General features: G+C 39.7%; 1 protein-coding gene across 1 annotated transcript in view; it reads right to left on the bottom strand.

The window, feature by feature from the left end:
- Positions 1–1,715: 1,715 nt before the first annotated feature.
- Positions 1,716–22,007, bottom strand: part of LOC117528749 (potassium voltage-gated channel subfamily C member 3-like) — a 74,021-nt gene continuing 53,729 nt past the window's right edge. Inside the window, 1 exon segment of the mRNA XM_034191381.1 lies at positions 1,716–1,894. Coding sequence (XP_034047272.1) covers positions 1,743–1,894 — 152 coding nt within the window. The 3' untranslated portion in view covers positions 1,716–1,742.

The following is a 22,007-nucleotide window of genomic DNA, read 5'->3' on the forward strand; positions in this document are numbered from 1 at the left end:
TTTATAGTACTCTCATTTATCAGTCTGTTGGCAAGTACAAGTGCAGTCAAAATACAGGCAACTAACTGGGCTACCAAGTCACCCTAAACGATTATTTAACGCTAAATCTGTGTTAGTGAGGCAGGCGTGTTAGTGTGCATGTTTTTGCATTTTAATGTGGTGGACGTCACTAAGCAGTCATATTTATCTATTTTGTCTGTCAGGTTTAATTTAAAGATTTCTAGTACGAGGTCTGTCAATAAAGTATAGGTCCTTTTATTTTCTTCAAAAACTATATGGATTTCATTCATATGTTTTTACGTCAGACATGCTTGAACCCTCGTGTGCATGCATGAGTTTTTCCATGCCTGTCAGTGACGTCATTTGCCTGTGAGCACTCCTTGTGGGAGGAGTCGTCCAGCCCCTCGTCGGAATTCCTTTGTCTGAGAAGTTGCTGAGAGACTGGCGCTTTGTTTGATCAAAATTTTTTCTAAACCTGTGAGACACATCGAAGTGGACACGGTTCGAAAAATTAAGCTGGTTTTCGGTGAAAATTTTAACGGCTGATGAGAGATTTTGGGGTGATACTGTCGCTTTAAGGACTTCCCATGGAGCGAGACGTCGCACAGCGCTCCCAGGCGCCGTCGTCAGCCTGTTTCAAGCTGAAAACACATTTCAGGCTCTATTGATCCAGGACGTCGTGAGAGAACAGAGAAGTTTCAGAAGAAGTCGGTTTCAGCATTTTATCCGGATATTCCACTGTTAAAGGAGATTTTTTTTAATGAAAGACATGCGGACGGGTCCGCGCGTCGGGACGCAGCCGGCGCGGTGCGGCAGCACAGGAAAAACACCTCCGTGTTGATAGCCATTTGTAAAATCCAGGCGGCTTTCGATGGCTTTCAGTGGAGTGAGTATCTGAGAAATTGTTTAACAGCTGGACATGTTCCAACTTGTCCTTAAGGCTTCCAACGGAGGTGTTTTTCCTGTGGCGGAGTGTCGCGGTGGCTGCGAGCTGACGCTGCAATCCGCCCGCACGTCTTTCATTAAAAAAATCTCCTTTAACAGTGGAATATCCGGATAAAATGCTGAAACCGACTTCTTCTGAAACTTCTCTGTTCTCTCACGACGTCCTGGATCAATAGAGCCTGAAATGTGGAGGTTTTCAGCTTGAACAGGCTGACGACGGCGCCTGGGAGCGCTGCGCGACGTCTCGCACCGTGGGAAGTCCTTAAAGTGACAGTATCACCTCAAAATCTCTCATCAGCTGTTAAAATTTTCACTGAAAACCATCTTAATTTTTCGAACCGTGTCCACTTCGATGTGTCTCACATGTTTACAAAAAATTTTGATCAAACAAAGCGCCAGTCTCTCAGCAACTTCTCAGACAAAGGAATTCCGACGAGGGGCTGGACGACTCCTCCCACAAGGAGTGCTCACAGGCGAATGACGTCACCGACAGGCGTGGAAAAACTCACGCGTGCGCACGAGGGTTCAAGCATGTCTGACGTAAAAACATATGAATGAAATCCATATAGTTTTTGAAAAAATAAAAAGGACCTATACTTTATTGACAGACCTTGTATAGCATTCTTCTAACAAAATATCATCCTCTCCAGGCAGAAAAACTCTTTGATGAAATTGTGTACCACTGGTGGCTCAATGAAAGTGCAGATTAATCAAACATCTGTGTGTGCTGTCATTGTTGACTTTGTGATGTTTAACTTTTTTTTTTACTCTTTTTTTTTTGGCGAGTGGTCGCTATGCTACAAGATGGATGGGATGGGGGAGTGGCATCGCCTGAGACCCGGAGGTTCAAAGGGCTCGAAGGTGGGATTGGTGATGGGGGTGAGACGCAGCGGGGCGCCCGTCATCCCAGAGATGTTATTCAGGCTGCGTGACTTCTCGTAGCCTGTAGCTACATGAGGATGACAAGCACATGTCAAAGGTTAAATGACCAAACAGGATAATGAATGGCCGCGGGCATGATCGCAAACGAGGTTTGCAAAAACAGAGACAGCATTGAAGTTTTTCAAGAAATGTCAAAATGTTAGGAAGGTGCATTGAGATGGAAATGTGTTTTTTTTTTCTCATTTAAATGACATGTTATGAATAGTGCACATCAGTAATAACAAAGACAAACAGTTTGTTACAAGAACAAGCATGGCAACAAACAAAAACCCAGTCGGCCCAAGCCAAGAAAAAATATGTTCGAGCCAAAGGAGGAAGTTGGAAAAGACACAGGAAGACAGACACAGGTAGACAGGTGGACAACAGGACAGACAGGTGGACAGAAAAAGACAGGACAAAACAGGAACATCAGCTATTGGATGGACCATTGGCACAACCTCTCCTTGGGGTGGGTGTGGGGGTGCTCTGTGGCACCAACATGAACCAATACTGAGAAATGAAAAGGTCCTGGATCAATGAATGCACACTTTGATCTGTACACAGTCAACATCTACAGACGCTAAATTTTTTTTTCTTGATATCCACCGGAATAATTGCTGGTATTTTCCAATAAACACATAAGTGGAAGACCTCCAGTTTATTTTGGGTGGATTGGGACACTAAGGCTGCACTTTAATCTGGAGAACCAGAACCAGTGATCCCAGTACAGCTCCAGGAGTTCCTCCATAAAACCTCAATTCTCACAACTGTTGGCATTTATTACCTCCGCCAACGAAGTTATAGGAGGTAATGTTATTGCCCCTGTTTGTTTGTCTGTCTGTTTGTGAACAGCCTGGAGCCCACAATTTTGTCATATATCATGATGAAATTTTTACTGACAATTCACATCCTGATAGGCATGACCTGATTCAATTTTCAAGGTCATAGGTTAAAGGGCAAAGTCAGGAAAAATCTTTGAAAATTGGAAAAAAATCTTTAAGGTTGAATGAATGTTCAAAAATTCATAACTGTCAAAAAAGATCAAATTTCTTTCATATTTGAGAACATTGTGTAGGATGGTATCTTTTATTGACTTATAAAGTTTGATCCAGATCTGATCCAGATTACAGATTTTGTGGGCATTTAAATTTAACATTGAAAACCCCATCTAATGTATATTTTACATTATATCTTAATCATACTTGTACTTGCTCCAGTCTGTGCTGACTCCCCCCCCCCCACACACACAAATGACTTGTACAGTTTGTCGTTGTCATCCTCCCCAACACACATGTGGGGAGGGTCCTGGAGTCCGGTCGCTGTCCAGCGCAGTGCGCTGCTGGAATAGCTGACCACTGTGTACTGCAACTCACCTGGTAAACATGCAATGTACATGTGTGTATGGGTGCTCATGCCCTCATGACATGAGGACTGGTCAGTGTCTGAGCACGTGGCACGGGCAGGCTGATGTCACTTCCACCACGTAAATTGTAGTTTGCATGAGAGACAGAAAGAGTGGAGATCAAATAAGGGTGAAGGCAAGAACTCATTCATATGTGATCGCATTGCTCATACGCTTTGCTATGGACATATGGGGCATGTCAACTGACTGCTGGCTGTCAGCTGGACCTGACCGTGCACACAAGGTGCTCCATTAAAAACACAAACATCAGAGAGATGCATGACAAAAATTAATAATACATACATAAAATAATCACAGAATGAAAGAAAAGAAGGTGAACCTTTTTTTAGTGAGCTGGCGCGGTCCACAGACAAAGGTGGACATGTCACTGTGACCTGCAGCTGTTCAGATATCTGTGCTTGCAAGTCACAGCTGGAGAACACCTGTAATGGCTTGTAGAATATGACCTCGCATAACTTTACTGTGAGGATGAGGGTGGAGGGGAGGCTGGGTGAGGCAAGGTTGAGAGGAGGGAGTCAACAAGTATTATTTCAGCATCAATCAGCATGCAAAGAAACATGGTTCAGTTTACACAAAATGATTCTTGACAATGGCGGAAATGATTAATTGCTTAATCTGAATATGATGAATTGCTACTTTTCTCTGATTTTACTTTATTTGAAAATTATGGCAACATCCAGGTTTGGACTCTGTGAAAAATATCAATATTTCAATATCAGTATTTACCTTAGCAAAAAGAAGTTTATTCAAGTGTATGAGTATACTTATTTTTTTACTAAAATTGAGGAAGTATACTTGAAGGTGACTTTTTATAAACTATATTTTATATACTTAAGAATAATATAGTGAAGTATACTTGGCTTATACTGAAAAGTATAAACAAAAGTCTAAGTCTAAGTACATTAATACTAAGACTTACACTTATACTTTAATACTAAAATGTATACTTATACTTTAGTATACTTTTTACGTCTTTCTGCCACAAAGTACTAATACTTATTATACACTTGGAGCAAGATATACTAAGTCAAGCCATTGACTCGAGTAACTGAAAACAAGTCATAAAAGTACAGATTTTTTTTTTCTATGTAGTTATTTATTTTTGGTTCCAAAGGTTTGCACTTTTCTTTTACCTTTTTGACAAGGAAGGACTTCAGTTCTCAGTTGAAGACGCTATGTTTAGTCCAGCAGTTAAGGGATAGAATCGTGCACTTTTTTTCCAAAGCGCCAAACTTTGTCCAGGGACTCTTTAGGTTATATTAAGTCATGTCAAAGCGGGAGACATTTGATTTTAGCCCTGTAACCTGCTTTTTTAAAAGGGTGTTTGCATGGTTATAATACAGTGTATATTTTACTATTCATATGACAATACGATCATATGGTTATTATGTAGGGGGCCAGTGATCAAGATTGGACATTGTTAAGCTGTGGAGAATGACTACTGCAACTAGTGCAAAGCTATACTGAGCTTATGTGATCATGCATCGTCCGTCGTGTGGCATCATACGTCATTGTACATCCTTATACATTAGCAGGGTGGTATGTTTCAAAATGGAAAGAGGTACAGGACTCATTTCAGGCCTGTAGGGATCTTTAACAGGCCTCTACCTCTGAGACATAAGATTATGTCACTGTGATCTTCCTAGCATGAAAGCTGTAGAGAGTAGTTCATTAAAAATATTCATGAAACATTTGTGCATATCTAGGAAGTTTGCCAACCAGGTATATACAATGTTTTCAGTTAAAAAATATGGTGATAATCGTCTTAATACCAATAACATAAAATAATAATGATAACAACAACAACAACAACAATAATAATAATGGTTATGGCCATAAAAACAAAATTGATTTCTTGTAATTAATAAAAAAGAATTTCTTTCCGTTCAAACACTGTTGTTATTTTAGAGTGTAAATATGTTAGAGTGCATGAGTAGCATCTTTCCTTTGCCCTATGCTCGCAAACAGCTATACTGCATAGGTATATTGATATTCACAATGAGTTAGACAATATTTAGTCACTTTCCCTAGATTAACGCTTTTTCTAAGAGTGTAAGCACACTGAAGTACGTACATTCAAAGCATCCCTACTTAGCCTTAATACATTTTTCATAGCCTTCAAGTTTATATTATGAACTTAAAAAGACATTTGGATAAGAGTGTGTCATGAATTATATGCTGTAGAAGGCTGAAAATGGTTATTCTCTTAAAGAGTGTAGACGTTTATGGATTCAATGTTTTCTGATCTTATATACTTCAGGACACTATAAAGTACCTCTGATAAAGTTTTGGCGCTTTTGTATAAAAGTGCATAAAATTTGTCCCTTAGCCGCCGGACTAGTTTACATTTTTACAAATAAGGACTTGATCTTGGAGAGACCATTATGTTTACATTCTACATGCACTTTTTCCTTTATTTTTCTCCACCAAGGAAGGACTTGATTTCATAGGTCTTTGTTTTTGAAATGTTTGAAAATATATCAAACTTGTTTTCAACATTCTGTCTTGTGATTTTTTAAATGCATCACACTCTCGTGTACATACAGTATGAGTAAACTTTAAGAATGCCTTAAGGAGTATATTTGCAGTATATAAATAGTAAGCATAAGTAAAGTATAAAAAGTAAAATAGCGAAATAACCAATGTGTATAACAGTATACTTTAAATATACGATAATAAACTAAAAATAGGGACTCAAAGCACTTGTGGTATACTTTAAGCATAGGAGAGGGATTTATTGAGTACATTGATAAGTGTACGTGTGGTATACTTTACGCATACAAGAGGGATATACCAAGTACATTGATAGGATATAGATGAGTGTACTTGTTGTATACTTTACAGTGTACTTTTGAAAACTTAAAACAAACATTAAAATATACTTTTATAAACTTGAAATGTTCCAATTTAGTCCGAAAAAGTATTACATTTGTGTACTTTCTAGTATACAACAGTACACGGTCTGTAGTATACTTGCTATACTTACTTATACTGAAGCATACTTAATAAAATGAACTTTAAGTATACTACTTTTTGCTAAGGGTTTTAAAATATTGCCCCAGAAGCAAGGAGTTGACTTTTTCCACATTCAAATTTCAATTAATCAAACCATAAGAAAACAATAAACACATTAATTCATCTTGAAAATGGTTGTTAGTTGCAATCTTGTTTTGCTTATTAAAATTAGCAATTCAATGGTGGCTGGGAAATGCTAATCAAAGTTTTTTTTTATTTTGGAAATTTAAATTTGTGTTTACTTTTGTAAATATGTTTCTCAACTTGAAAATTTATTATTGAAATGTAAATTTCTTTATACCTTTGTAATGTTGTTTTTCAAATGTACATTTGTGTTTATGTCTGTAAATGTGTTTCTCAACTTGTAAATTTATTAATGAAATGTAAATTTGTGTTTACTTTTGTAAATGTGTTTCTCAACTTGTATATTTATTATTGAAATATAAATTAGTTTTTACTTTTGTAATGTTTTTCAAATGTAAATTTGTTTTTACTTTTGTAAATGTGTTCCTCAACATGTAAATTTGTTTTAAATCATTTTAATTTGTTTTAAATTTGTTTGTCAGTTTGTTTTCTATAATGTAATTTTGGCTGGCACTTCCCAGGCACCAGACAACAGATTGAAAAGAACAAACATTCACACACACATTAATTATTCTGGTTTGAAACTACATGTAGACTCAGGACTGGCATCAATAATATTTGCATCAGTACAAATATTTGAAAATGAGGTGACCAAAACACTGAAAATATTAACATGCATGTTTAGAAAGTGCAGACATGTAATGTGCATGTATGTTACATGACAAAAGAAGACTAACATGATAACAGGGATAAATAACATGAAAAAATTAGATGAAAACATGAAAAACAATCACCAGGATGAATCAACTGATCTGAAAACATCACAGTTATTTGGATTAATGATCACTGATTGTGATACTGTTGCTCCTGTTTAGCAAAGCACTCTGATCTTAGGATACCATTTAAAGGGGAGCATTTTCCAACATTACTGAGCTGAGAGATGAAGGCGATAAAAAGAACTGAAGAAACATATTTTAATACAAGGTGGACTGGCACAACTCATGGTACTGGTAAGATGAGAGTATTCCATTCAGAGGAAGTTTCAACTGCTCCTTTTTTAAGGGGGCATCAATAGGTTTCTCAGTACCCATAATTTGTTCCTTCTGTAGGTGTCTGATAAATGGGGATGGTGCCTTCCTTGAGTTTAACAACATATCAAGGGTGCCCTTAGACCACAACTCCCCAGGAAGTCGGTTCAACATTGCTGCAGTATCTGGGTGATCAGTGTTCTCCCTGCTGTACGACCTCAGTAATGGCTTCTTTTCTGGTTGCAACTTTAAATCCTCACTTGCAAGAGTTGCATCAGACAGATTCTTGTAACACTCTTCTCTTGGTGAGTACATTGTGTGAATTCCCAATTGGTAGCCGCAAGGTACCTTTAAATCATAGGGCCTTGATTTTGGACTCTCCCCCTTTTTGAACTTTTCAAGTCAAATGGGGTGCAGATGTGTCTTGTAGGCCATACAAGACTTCCAACTCAGGTGGAAGGGCAACGGCAGCCGCCACTCCCTCCCTGCCTACGTAAACATCCCTGGCTTTCGCTCTTGGTTCCTCCCCCGTCAGCTCTACATGGTCAACTAACCTGCCATATCACATCGTACTCAGCTTCCCCGTTAAGTTGGTAGTTTAGAGTACCATGTGCCAGATCCATTGGACTAAGAATGGACTACCTTTATCCATTTTTTCCCAAGCATTGTATTGTTCATAAAATCTGGTCATTTTTAAGGAATGCACAACTGGTCCGATCCTAGGTGCGTAGGCCCATACCAAGTTGCGGAAGTAGCCAGTCATACTATAAAAGTATTGCTGGAAGGGGGAAAATGAGTAATTACATCCATAACACTCGTACTAAGACAAGGGCCCCAATGGATTGAACAATAAGAGAAACATGGACACACCTGAAAGATTTTAATTGCGGAATCAGATTATGAAGACAGGAACTCTTTGGAGGAACAAAGGGACAAACTCATCATAAGGAAGTACCCTTTGTTCAGTCACTATACGGTATTTAGCTTATGCCCCCAGAGAGGAGAGGAACATAGGCCCTTCTAAGGAATTCATTCTCAACGCTTATATACTTGTATCCTCTGAGTGCATATTTTTTTTTGGTGCTGGCTGCTCCGTACCTAAAATATGATGGAGTGCAGTAAGTGGATAGCACTGTTGGTGTTGGCCAGTATTAGCCTATTAATCTCAATGTGAACATTCCAAAAATGATCAAAGGTAAGGGAAACCTGTTAGTGTACTGCTCATATCTAAATAAGCTACGTTTGATGTATATGCCAGTTCTCCCACCTATATTGATGCCACAGGTGTGTCTAGAGGAGTACCCAATGAGTACAAACTAGCAGATCAAGTTGCTGCCAGATTTGAGTCAACAATCTGTTGGTGGTGTACGAAATTATAAATGCTCCAGCTCTTTAATGAAACTGTCCTGAACAAAGGGTGCAGAGAGTTATATTTTAAATGCAGAAAAGATAATTTATTGAAATCTCATGTAAGGTCAGACAGATCTGGGCTCTTAACAAATGTAGCTCACTTGGGAACTGGTTCAGAAAAAGAGCTATGAACACAAGTGCAGTGGCACTGTATAAACTGTGGGAATCTACTCCCCATTACAATGGGTGGACCTATTCACACAAAGCAGTTCCTATTGGTTCACCATGACAGAGGGGTGGTCCTCACATATTGCATGAACAGCATGTGATCTGGATTGTATAGTGGTGTTTGTGTCCGGCCATGTAGCTAAACTTGTTCAAACTGGAAGACACAAAAACAGGACCTTGCGGTTGATGGGTCACCCTGTTCTTCGGTATCCACCCTGTTGATTCGCAGCAATGGAATCATGTTGTTGTGTCTTCTCATCAGTGGTGGGCACAGTTCTGCTAACTGCAAATTATCAAAGATAATGTTTTCATTATTGGATTAGCTTTGCAGATAACTTTGAAAACCATCATCGGACCAATTATCTTCTGATAAGTTTTGGTCTGATCATTTTTAGTCCGCTAATATTTTTGCAGACATAGCTTTTTGTAGTAGATGCGCAGTTCTGTCCTCTACAAACAGAGAAGAGCTGGTTCTAGAAGAAACTGCTCTATCCTCTGCAGCCAAAGCAGAACTAGTCACAGAAAAGAAAAAAGCTCATTTCTTTTGACCCCATACTAACAGGCTGGCAATATCACCCAAGTCATCCAGAGGCATACAGTTTTAACTTATGGTTAAAATTTTAAAAGTTATTTAAATTAACGTCATGTCTGAAGTTTTATAAAGTGAAAATATCAGATATATGTTTTTGTTTTAAAGTAATGCACTAAGGTGCATTATGAGTATCTCAGTACATTCACAACAGAAGAAATGCATTTGAGACGCTCTGATCAGGCTCCACACAGACAACAGCATTAAACTCTTTGTATATTGTGCCTAAAACTCTCGTGAATATATTCTCTGTGTTTATAGATGTTATTGTGTTTGTTTTATGTAAAAATGCTAGAAGAAGCCCAGGTTGCTTCTAAAAGCCGGAAAGTCTGTTTAATTGTGATTCAGGCCGTGTGATATAACCGGCATCAAAATGCATAGAACACTGCCATCTACTGGTGAACGGTTATATCACAAATTATTATCTGTAGGTTTCCAAAACCTGAGAGACCACACACGTGGAGATAAAAAAAATCACAGATCTGACAGGTTTAGTTGTACAGTGTGTGGTGTCAGCCACACGGTAAAAACAACACACACAAACAGATTTCATATACGAACATTCCCAGGTCAGACACTTTGCTTTCTGATTGGTTGCATGTCACATTTAGCTCCTCACATCCTTCTTAACACACCACACATGGCAGGAATATCTGATAAGATTATATTTATCGTCATCACGATTGTCGGGGCATCCTTAAGATTGTCGGAAGGGGAAGATCGGGTCAGATGTCGACCTAATTATCTTGCCAAGTGAACCAGGCTTGATGTTATGACGCCTCACGGAGCGACTGATTGATGCGTTATGACAACGCACCGAACATGTTTTCACTGTTATTTGATTTCTTTGTGCATCTGACATCGTTATTCAAGCATTCAAAAGGCAATTCCTATCGCCACACAATTCCTAACGCACATAAGAAAGTTTTTTGACAGTTCTTGTTATTGAAAGAAACCTTGTCTCCCTAACCGGATAGAGTTGTGATGTCATCACATGTGCGCTTAGGCGGTGTCTATTGGGATCTTGAAAATTCCTTTCTTTTTTTATTCACAAATGAAAAAAATTACATATTTTACATAAGCACATTTATTTGTAAACACCAACACATGTTACATTGATTCACTTGTGTTAGTTTTTACATAGAATGAATGAATCAACCAATCAGTATGAGAGGAGGCTTAGTTACCCATAATCCATTTGGGCTTCTGTGTGTTAATGTTCAAATCTTCAGAATTAGTGCATTATTTTAAAATTAAAAGATATGTGTTATATATAACTTTGTACATTTTAAGAGTAATAGTAAAGAGTAATTTTAAGAATAATTTTATTTTTAAAGCAAAACCATAATTCAAACCTGCTTTCCATTTCAAGACCTCTGCCTCATCGCTATGTTTGGGTTTGTGATTGCCATTGGTTCTGTTAGCAGCTTTGGCGGTGTTTAAACTTAAAATCAGCTTCTTAGTAGCTGAGAGCATATTTGAGGCAAAATTGAAAGCTATCAGTAGAGGTGGGCGATACTGGGAATTTTGGTATTGATTCGGTACCAAGTAAATACAGGCCCAGTATCACCAATACTTTTTCATATTTAAGCTTCATAGATCCAAAGGATCCAAAAGACCTAGGATAGAATTTTGCCAAACATTGTACGTGACGACAAAATACTTTATTATCACAATCAACATTTTTGTTTGAAAAATATCACTCAACACAACTTAAAAAAAAATCTCCTGAGGTAGAGGGCTGGCAAACCACAATACAAGGGTGCACTGCTCCATGTTGTGTGACATGGCGCAGCGCTGCTCTTACAGACAGAGAGTAAACTTTGATGAATCTGCGTGCGCAGCAGTCAGTGCATGCGGGAGAGAAAAAAAGCTTGAGTATCGATCTTTTTACACGAGGATCGTTCAATATCAATATCAGCATTGGTATCGATATTATCGATATTAGGATCGATCCGCCCACCTCTAGTTATCAGTTATCTGTAGCTTCTGGTAGGTTTTTAGGGAATTCATCAGTTTAGTGTTAAAAAAGAACCTTTCAGTTAGCTGATTACCAGTTATTGAAGATAACTTGTTGGCTTGTTGTGCCCACCACTGCTTCTCATGCAGATAAGCTGCATGAGAAGCTGGCAGCTACAAGAATGAGCAGTGTAAACACCATTCCTGGGAAATGGAAACTTAACCTTATACAACCCCTGGCAAAAATTATGGAATCACCGGCCTCGGAGGATGCTCATTCAGTTGTTTAATTTTGTAGAACAAAAGCAGATCACAGACATGACACAAAACTAAAGTAATTTCAAATGGCAACTTTCTGGCTTTAAGAAACACTATAAGAAATCAAGAAAAAAAGATTGTGGCAGTCAGTAACGGTTACTTTTTTAGACCAAGCAGAGGAAAAAAATATGGACTCACTCAATTCTGAGGAATAAATTATGGAATCACCCTGTAAATTTTCATCCCCAAAACTAACACCTGCATCAAATCACATCTGCTTGTTAGTCTGCATCTAAAAAGGAGTGAACACACCTTGGAGAGCTGTTGCACCAAGTGGACTGACATGAATCATGGCTCCAACACGAGAGATGTCAATTGAAACAAAGGAGAGGATTATCAAACTCTTAAAAGAGGGTAAATCATCACGCAATGTTGCAAAAGATGTTGGTTGTTCACAGTCAGCTGTGTCTAAACTCTGGACCAAATACAAACAACATGGGAAGGTTGTTAAAGGCAAACATACTGGTAGACCAAGGAAGACATCAAAGCGTCAAGACAGAAAACTTAAAGCAATATGTCTCAAAAATCGAAAATGCACAACAAAACAAATGAGGAACGAATGGGAGGAAACTCCCAACGTCTGTGACCGAACTGTAAGAAACCGCCTAAAGGAAATGGGATTTACATACAGAAAAGCGAAACGAAAGCCATCATTAACACCTAAACAGAAAAAAACAAGGTTACAATGGGCTAAAGAAAAGCAATCGTGGACTGTGGATGACTGGATGAAAGTCATATTCAGTGATGAATCTCGAATCTGCATTGGGCAAGGTGATGATGCTGGAACTTTTGTTTTGTGCCGTTCCAATGAGATTTATAAAGATGACTGCCTGAAGAGAACATGTAAATTTCCACAGTCATTGATGATATGGGGCTGCATGTCAGGTAAAGGCACTGGGGAGATGGCTGTCATTACATCATCAATAAATGCACAAGTTTATGTTGATATTTTGGACACTTTTCTGATGTTTGAGGATGATGAAATCATTTTTCAAGAAGATAATGCATCTTGCCATAGAGCAAAAACTGTGAAAACATTCCTTGCAAAAAGACATATAGGGTCAATTTCATGACATAGGGTCAGTGTCAACAAGCAGATGTGATTTGATGCAGGTGTTAGTTTTGGGGATGGAAATTTACAGGGTGATTCCATAATTTATTCCTCAGAATTGAGTGAGTCCATATTTTTTTCCTCTGCTTGGTCTAAAAAAGTAACCGTTACTGACTGCCACAATCTTTTTTTCTTGATTTCTTATAGTGTTTCTTAAAGCCAGAAAGTTGCCATTTGAAATGACTTTAGTTTTGTGTCATGTCTGTGATCTGCTTTTTTTCTACAAAATTAAACAACAGAATGAACATCCTCCGAGGCCGGTGATTCCATAATTTTTGCCAGGGGTTGTATAACCTTAGCAAGAGCACAGTGACATACGAGGGCTGTCAATAAAGTAACGGTCCTTTTTATTTTTTTCAAGAACTATATGGATTTCATTGATATGTTTTTACGTCAGACATGCTTGAACCCTCGTGCGCATGCGTGAGTTTTCCACGCCTGTCGGTGACGTCATTCGCCTGTGAGCACTCCTTGTGGGAGGAGTCGTCCAGCCCCTCGTCGGAATTCCTTTGTCTGAGAAGTTGCTGAGAGACTGGCGCTTTGTTTGATCAAAATTTTTTCTAAACCTGTGAGACACATCGAAGTGGACACGGTTCGAAAAATTAAGGTGGTTTTCAGTGAAAATTTTAACGGCTGATGAGAGATTTTGAGGTGATTCTGTCGCTTTAAGGACTTCCCACGGTGCGAGACGTCGCTCAGCGCTCTCAGGCACCGTCGTCAGCCTGTTCAAGCTGAAAACCTCCACATTTCAGGTTCTATTGATCCAGGACGTCGTGAGAGAACAGAGAAGTTTCAAAAGAAGTCGGTTTCAGCATTTTATCCGGATATTCCACTGTTAAAGGAGATTTTTTTAATGAAAGACGTGCGGACGGGTCCGCGCGTCGGGACGCAGCCGCCGCGACGCTCAGCCACAGGAAAAACACCTCTGTTGAAAGCCTTAAGGACAAATTGGAACATGTCCTGCCTGTTAAACAATTTCTCATATACTCACTCCACTGAGCCATCAAAAGCCGCCTGGATTTTACAAATGGTTATCAACACGGAGGTGTTTTTCCTGTGCTGCCGCACCGCGTCGGCTGCATCCCGACGCGCGGATCCGTCCGCACGTCTTTCATTAAAAAAATCTCCTTTAACAGTGGAATATCCGGATAAAATGCTGAAACCGACTTCTTCTCTCACGACGTCCTGGATCAATAGAGCCTGAAATGTGGAGGTTTTCAGCTTGAAACAGGCTGACGACGGCGGCTGAGAGCGCTGAGCGACGTCTCGCACCGTGGGAAGTCCTTAAAGCGACAGAATCACCTCAAAATCTCTCATCAGCCGTTAAAATTTTCACTGAAAACCAGCTTAATTTTTCGAACCGTGTCCACTTCGATGTGTCTCACAGGATTAGAAAAAATTTTGATCAAACAACGCGCCAGTCTCTCAGCAACTTCTCAGACAAAGGAATTCCGACGAGGGGCTGGACGACTCTTCCCACAAGGAGTGCTCACAGGCGAATGACGTCACCGACAGGCGTGGAAAAACTCACGTATGCGCACGAGGGTTCAAGCATGTCTGACGTAAAAACATATGAATGAAATCCATATAGTTTTTGAAAAAAATAAAAAGGACCGTTACTTTATTGACAGCCCTCGTATTAACAGTAGGAATTCACCACCAACAGAGAAGAGCAGTCAGAATATTCACTTTCATCCCCACAGATCTTTGTGACATCATACTGGAGAAATAAAAGAGAGAGACAGAGAATAAAAACCTATCTCGTGAAGTGAAAGAAACTCATGATATAGATAAAAGGACAAATGTTAAAACAGACTTCATATTATAACTAACATTTGTCAAATTGTTTTTGGTCCAAAGGGCCATAAAAAATCTCTTACAAAATATCAGGGGTGATCACATTATGTCTGCCCTTCTCTGTTAGCACAAGCAACTAGGAAGACAGATAAATCTGATATAATATTACAGATACTTCAGTTCTTATTGTGTTCGTGCTTCTTGAACTAAATCGTTTCTGTTTCAATGTGGACTTTTACTGCTCAGTTATTTTGATGCCATATTTAAATTAAAGGCTGACATTACAATACAATGCAGACTGTTTTCTGTTTTGACTGGTGTCACACCATGGAACTACTTTGGGTCCTGGAGAGCAACCATCCAGACACAGAACTGGTCCATTCTCACTTCTCAAAAGTAATCATTTACATGCCAGTGCCTAATGAAATATGGGCATGTCCTTGGCCTTCTGCAGCAGCTGGGGTCCTCAACACTGAGGCACATGCATGCTAGATCATGCCCAGAGAAATGTGCCACATGGCTAAAATGTCTTGGACACAAGTGATACTTCTTAACTCAGCTCCCGAAGCAGCTATTTGTTTTGTGCAAAATGATTCTAGTGGCATCCAAGGATCCTCTGAATAGACCTAGCCCCAAAGACATTCAGTCATCACCTTTGCTCACTGGATAATGTCCAACTCTCACAATCATACAGAAAGACAGGCAGCACCAGGACCCTAAAAATGTGCGACTTTGTTCCCCTGAAGAGCTACCAGCATTCCCAAACACCTAAGTCCAACCTATTCCCCAGGAGCTTCCAGACATCCAAGGCTGTGGACTCGGAGACATAAACTTCATTCCTGACATAAGTGAATCTCAGCAGTTTTACTACATAACATTGTACCACAGTTGTAATGTTAAGTATTTACCCATCCAGAAAGTTTTCACTTTTTCCACAGTTTATGTTACAGCCTTATTTCAAAATGGAGCAAATTCATTTTCCCCTCAAAATTCTACTCACAACACCCCATAATGACAACATGATTTTTTTTTTTTTTTTGCAAACATATTAAAAATTTTAAAATGACATGTATAGAAATATTCATACCCTTTGCTCAATACTTTGTTGCTGCACCTTTGGCAGCAATTACAGCCTCAAGTCTTCTTGAATATGATGCCACAAGCTTGGCGCACCTATCTGTGGTCAGTTTTGCCCATTCCTCTTTGCAGCACCTCTCAAGCTCCATCAGGTTGGATGGGGAGTGTCGGTGCACAGACATTTTCAGATCTCTCCAGAGATGTTCAATCTGATTCAGGTCTGGTCTCTGGCTGGGTCACTCAAGGACATTCACAGAGTTGTCCTGAAGCCACTCCTTTGATATCTTGGCTGTGTGCTGAATGTCAATGACCTGATGAAAGAAGAACTGTCACCCCAGTCTGAGGTCAAGAGCACTCTGGAGCAGGTTTTCATCCAGGATGTCTCTCATGGTCAGAGTCCTTCAGGTGCCTTTTGGCAATCTCCAGGTGGGCTGCCATGTGCCTTTTACTAAGGAGCAGCTTCCATCTGGCCAATCTACCATACAGGCCTGATTGGTGGATTGCTGCAGAGATGGCTGTCCTTCTGGAAGGTTCTTCTCTCTCCACAGATGAATGCTGGAGCTCTGACAGAGTGACCATCACATTGTTGGTCACCTCTCTGACTAAGGTCCTTCTCCCCCGATCACTCAGTTTAGACATGCGGCCAGTTCTAGGAAGAGTCCTGGTGGATCTGAACTTCTTCCATATACAGATGATGGAGGCCACTGTGGTCATTAGGACCTTCAAAGCAGTAGAAATGTTTCTGTACCGTTCTCCAGATTTGTGCCTCAAGACAATCCTGTCTCGGAGGTCTACAGGCAATTCCTTTGACTTCATGCTTGGTTTGTGCTCTGACATGCACTGTCAACTGTGGTTGTTTTTATATGTAGACAGGTGTGTGTCTTCCCAAAACATATCCAATCAACCAAATTTACCCCAGGTGGACTCTAATTAAGATGTAGAAACATTTCAAGGATGATCAGTGGAAACAGGATGAACCTGAGCTCAGTTGTGAGCTTCATGGCAAAGGCTGTGAATACTTATGTATAGGTGATTTTTAAATTTTAATCAATTAGCAAAAATTAAAAAAAAACTTTTTCACATTGTCATTATGGGGTATTGTGTGTAGAATCTCGAGGAAAGAAATACATTTAATTCATTTTGGAATAAGGCTGTAACATAAAAAAAGAGGAAACAGTGCAGCGTAGTGAATACTTTCCGGATGCACTGCATGTATAATGACAAGTGCCACACTGGCAAATAGTTGTGACATGTCACCAAACACCCAGCCTCAGTTGTTCTGTTAGACAGTGAGGATAAAATCTGCATCCCCAAACATACGTGACTGTTAGCTAACAATACAGAATGAGAGGTGTGATTTCTCGCAGTGATTAAAGTCATACCTTCACTTTTGTAACCACAGTCATTTCATACATCACCTTCAATCAATTCAAACCTTCAAGCACTGTTGTGACTTGAGTGCTTTTTAAAATGAAATAACACGACCTGAGAAGTGCAACCTAAGAGGCCTCAGGGGAGTCTGACCACCAGTAACGATTAAATTCTAGATCTGCGGTTGGACAAAAGGAAGCAGAGACACAGGCATGGATGAGAAATTAAGTCTTCTTGAAAGTTTCAGAGAGATCATAGATTAGATGTGACAGCTCTGTGTCTCAGCTGGATGCTGAGATTCAGAGCTGTCAACTGGGTTTTGGTGCAGTATATCTTCACCTCGATGAGGTGCAGCTTTGGACTGTACAGGCACTAGCGCCACTGCACCAATGTCGACTCTGCTTCCTCTGCAGAGAGGCAGCTGCAATCTGCCCTTAACATTCTCACAGGCATCGCACTCCGCTGAAGAATTTATTCTGGATGGGAGTAAATTGGACAAAATTATCTTTGTTTCTTTATTTTTATTCTCTCAAAGTAAATGTTAATTTCTCATTATCATGAGCTATGAAAGAATCTGCCAACTGAGATTAGGCAGTTGAGTACTGTCAACATTTTTACCTCCGCCAACAAAGTTGGAGGAGGTTATGTTTTTGCCCTTGTTTGTTTGTCTGTCTGATTGTGAACAGCCTGGAGCTCACAATTTTTCATATATTATGATTTTTTTTTAAACTGAAGATTCACATCCCGATAAGAAAGAACTGATTCAATTTTCAAGGTCATAGGTCAAAGGTCAAAGTTAGGAAAAATCTTGGAAAATTGGAAAAATCTCTGTCTTTAATATGGAATGAATTTTCAAAACTTCATAACTGTTAAAAAAGATCAAATTTCCTTCATATTTGACAGTGTTATGTAGGATGGTATCCTTTATTGACAAAGTTGGATTTCGATCTGATCTGGATTACAGATTTTGTGGCCATTTAAAAATAACTTTGAAAACCCAGTTTAATGTATGTTTTATGTTATATCTTAATCATACATGTCCCAATCATTCTCATATTTGAAAGTGAGGTGCAGACTGGTACTCAGTATCATCTGACAAAGTTTGATCTGCATCTGATCCGGATTGAGGATTTTGTGGACATTGAAATTTAATTTTGAAAAGCCCATTTGGTGTACATTTTGCATTATATCCAGTGGTGGGCACAGATAACCAAAAAATTAGCTTTGAAAAGTTTCAGCTAACTGAAAAGTTATCTTTTATAAAGCTAAACCGATAAACCACCCAAAAATTTATCGGAAGCTACAGATAACCGATAACTTACAGTATTGTCTCCAGTACACTTGTGTTACACACACATACAGCTGTTGACAAAAAACACTGTACATTATGTACATCAGCTAAGCTATGGAATTTAAGTTCATATAAAAAAAAAGTTTTGACCATTTTAATGGCGACATACAGTGAGACAGCCGTCTGAATAATCCGAATGGTTTCCACCTGGCTGTCGCCCAGTTTCTGGCAAAATTTGATGCAGTCGTGCTGCTCCAGTCGTTCCGCCATTTCCTTGCAAAGAAAATCCGACGAGAGACTCCACCCATCCTCACACAAAGGCTGCTTACAAGCAAATGACGCAATCGACAGGCGTGAAAAAATTCACGCATGCGCACGAAGGTTCAAGGTTGGCTCATGCAAGCACACGTGATTCAAATCCATCAGGTTTTTGAAAAAAAAATAAAAAGGTCAGATACTTTTCTAACAGACCTCGTACAACCATTTAATTCATTTTTTTTACTTTACATTTTTTTTTCTTTCCATGGTGACAAGTGAGGCACAGCCTCACCTGCCTCCCCTGACCCCACACCACTGGTAGGTATGGTGTGCCTTCCATCATAAGCCTTGTTGACTGCTCTCCAAATGTAACATTTATGGTTGTGGCCAAAAAGAACAGCATCACTCTAAATGACTTTGTTCTCTGTGCTGTTTGGCGTATACATGAAGTGCACATCTCGGGCCGTGCGGTGCATTATGGGTACTCTAAATTTTTTGGCTACCAATCCACGTTCAAAGACAGCAGAAAGCAGCGAGGAGTGCTATGATTTTGACCATTTCAACCGCTGAAAGTTGATGATTTATAGAGTTTTTGTAAGTTCCGCAGATTGCCTATTACAACCAGGACTGCGTACAGCAGTAGAGAGAAATGGAAAGAAGAGCTGGCTGCCCTTGCGTGTGCTGCATTGGTACAGAAACTAGCGTTGGTGCTGACAAAGGAGGAAGAGAGAGCTGCTGTCGAAAATGACGACCAGTTCTCGCCATCAACCAGATTATAATTCAGCACGGTTTCAGGATATTGACAAAATAAATGTGTGCAAGAAACTTACAATTTTAGTCTGTCTTTTATGTCCATCTGAATCTTTCTTTTCTGTCGGGAAATTGTGTAGAATGAACGGAGGTTTACAACCACATTTCTTCTTCTTTCCGTCTTTGGGTGGACTCGGTGGAGCCTTGCAGTCGTGTGTTTTCAGCCACTTTTCAAGCCTCTAAATTCCGTTTGAGCATTTGAAAACCGCACAATGCGCACCTGTCATTATTGTATGTGTCGCTTAAGGCTTAAAGCCTTTGAAACAATCCCTGTAAGCCTTAATTTTCGCAGTCCGCTAACGCTACTGTATACCAAATTCAATGGTAGCGGTGTGCGTTTGGTAGCTGGAATTTTTGACCCCATTTGACCCATGCAGGCACAGATGCATTGCGCACTTCGCTTATTGTAAAGCCCCCTTCACACTGGCGTATTCGTAGAGCTGCGTATTGCGGCGTTGTGTTTCATTTAAATACGCCCCAAATGCGCGCATACTCAGCCTTTTTCCGTGTTCGTAGATCTGCTTGCATGTGTTCGCTTTTTAATGTGTGCACACAGTCGCGTGTACCTTGCCGCTATTTAAAACCAGTTCACTCCTTCCGGCTGTGCAGAACACATCACTGCGTTTGGAAAACAGTGGACTGTATCAGGAGGTTTTTACAGTTTCATTACTGCCACATATGTAGCCAAAGCTGCTATTTTCTGCCTCTGCGGAAGTATGCTCTGTTCTCTACTGCATGGTGTGGTGTAGCTCTGGATTTATGAGTTGAGGTTCGATTCCCTGTTCTGAGCACACACACGTGCATCAGTTACATCAGCTGTTCTGATCACACAGAGACGCTGTGGGCTGCATGAAACTGTTCTCCAGCTGATTCACGCACTCAGTTTTTGGATGTGTACAGGAGCGCTGTGTTGCACAGACTTGCATGCAGTAACGCTGTGCTGTGCAGACCAGCTTAAAACTGCGTATTGTTTGTGTCCAGTGCTCTATGCCAAAGAAAATTAAACATTTAATTTCTTCCATCCTATGCATGTAGTCCTTCCGTCCTACTGCTGCTTAGGGAGAAAAAACGTAGAGCTGCTAAAAATGGGCGTAGAGCTGCTCAACTCGGCGTAGACGATATTCCACAGTTCACAGCTCTATGAATACACCGGCGTGAAAGGGGCTTAAGTGGGATACTTTGTGGCATTTGCATAGTAATGGCTTTCCTCATATGATTGCCCCATGCAGCCCATTTTTATTCAAGTGCCTCCTTATTTTGCATCTTGAAACAGCCACACCTGTTTTTATCAGAGAGTCCTGTATTTCAGATGAAGGTATTTGTGGGTTTGTCTTTGCATGCTGAACAATTTTCCTTGCAGTTGTTTCTGATATTTTTGTTGGTCTGCCTGACTGTGGATTGGTTCCAACAGGATCCCTCATTTTCCACTTCTTAATTAGAGTTTAAACACTGCTGATTGGCATTCTCAGTCCCTTGGATATCTTTGTATATCCCTTTCCTATTTTATACAGTTCAATCACCTTTCCTTTGACAATTCCTTTGCTTTCCCTATGACTCAGAAACCAGAAATGTCAGTGCAGCACTGGATGAAAGATGCAAGGGACTGTCAGGAGCCCAGAAACTCACTGCTTACAAGCAAACAGATCACAGGTGAGAATGGTTACCTTTTGTAGCCATTCAAACCTGTTTGTGTCAAATTGTGTGCATGTTATCAGGCCAAAATCATCAGGGTATGTAATTTTTTATCAGAGTCAGTTGGTTAGTTTCTGTTGTCATTATGATTTAAAAAGAGCAAACACAGTTGTCTGACAATAAATGGCTTTACATAAATGCCAAAAAAAGCTTGTGTATTATCAGTCATATTCTCTGAAAAATGACCAAAAAAATTAAAAATTCCGCCAGGATATGTAAACGTTTGACCACAGCTGTAGATATGTGTGAATGAACTGATTATCTGCCTGGGAGGTTCCCATCCAGGACACAAGGCAGGTTTGGGGTATCGTGAATGTGGCGAAGCACACCACAAGTGCATGTTCCAACACTTGATCTAATTATATTTCAGTATTATTTCATCTGCAGAGAAACATGCTCCTTGAACACTATTTTTCTTAGTAGAGCAGCTTGTGACTAGTGTTAACATTTTTAATTAACCAGAATGAGGTACAGCTGTGAACACCTGCCAAAGAGGCGCTGATGTTATTTGAGCACTCCATCTGTTTGTGTACAAGAAACTCAAAACTGAATTTTGATTAAAGTGATTGGAAAAAGTGGTTGCCAAGTTCAAAAAGAATTGATCAAATTGTGGTGCTGAATAAGAAAAGCAGCAATTTTTCTTCTTTTGAACTCTTTGTTGTAAGAAAGGTTTCACTTTCATCTCTTTTCTTACATTGTTGCTTTGTGATGTTACAAAGATAAACAAGAGCAATCCAAGT

The sequence above is a fragment of the Thalassophryne amazonica genome, chromosome 16 (assembly GCF_902500255.1).
Source record: "Thalassophryne amazonica chromosome 16, fThaAma1.1, whole genome shotgun sequence".
Classification (NCBI taxonomy): domain Eukaryota; kingdom Metazoa; phylum Chordata; class Actinopteri; order Batrachoidiformes; family Batrachoididae; genus Thalassophryne; species Thalassophryne amazonica.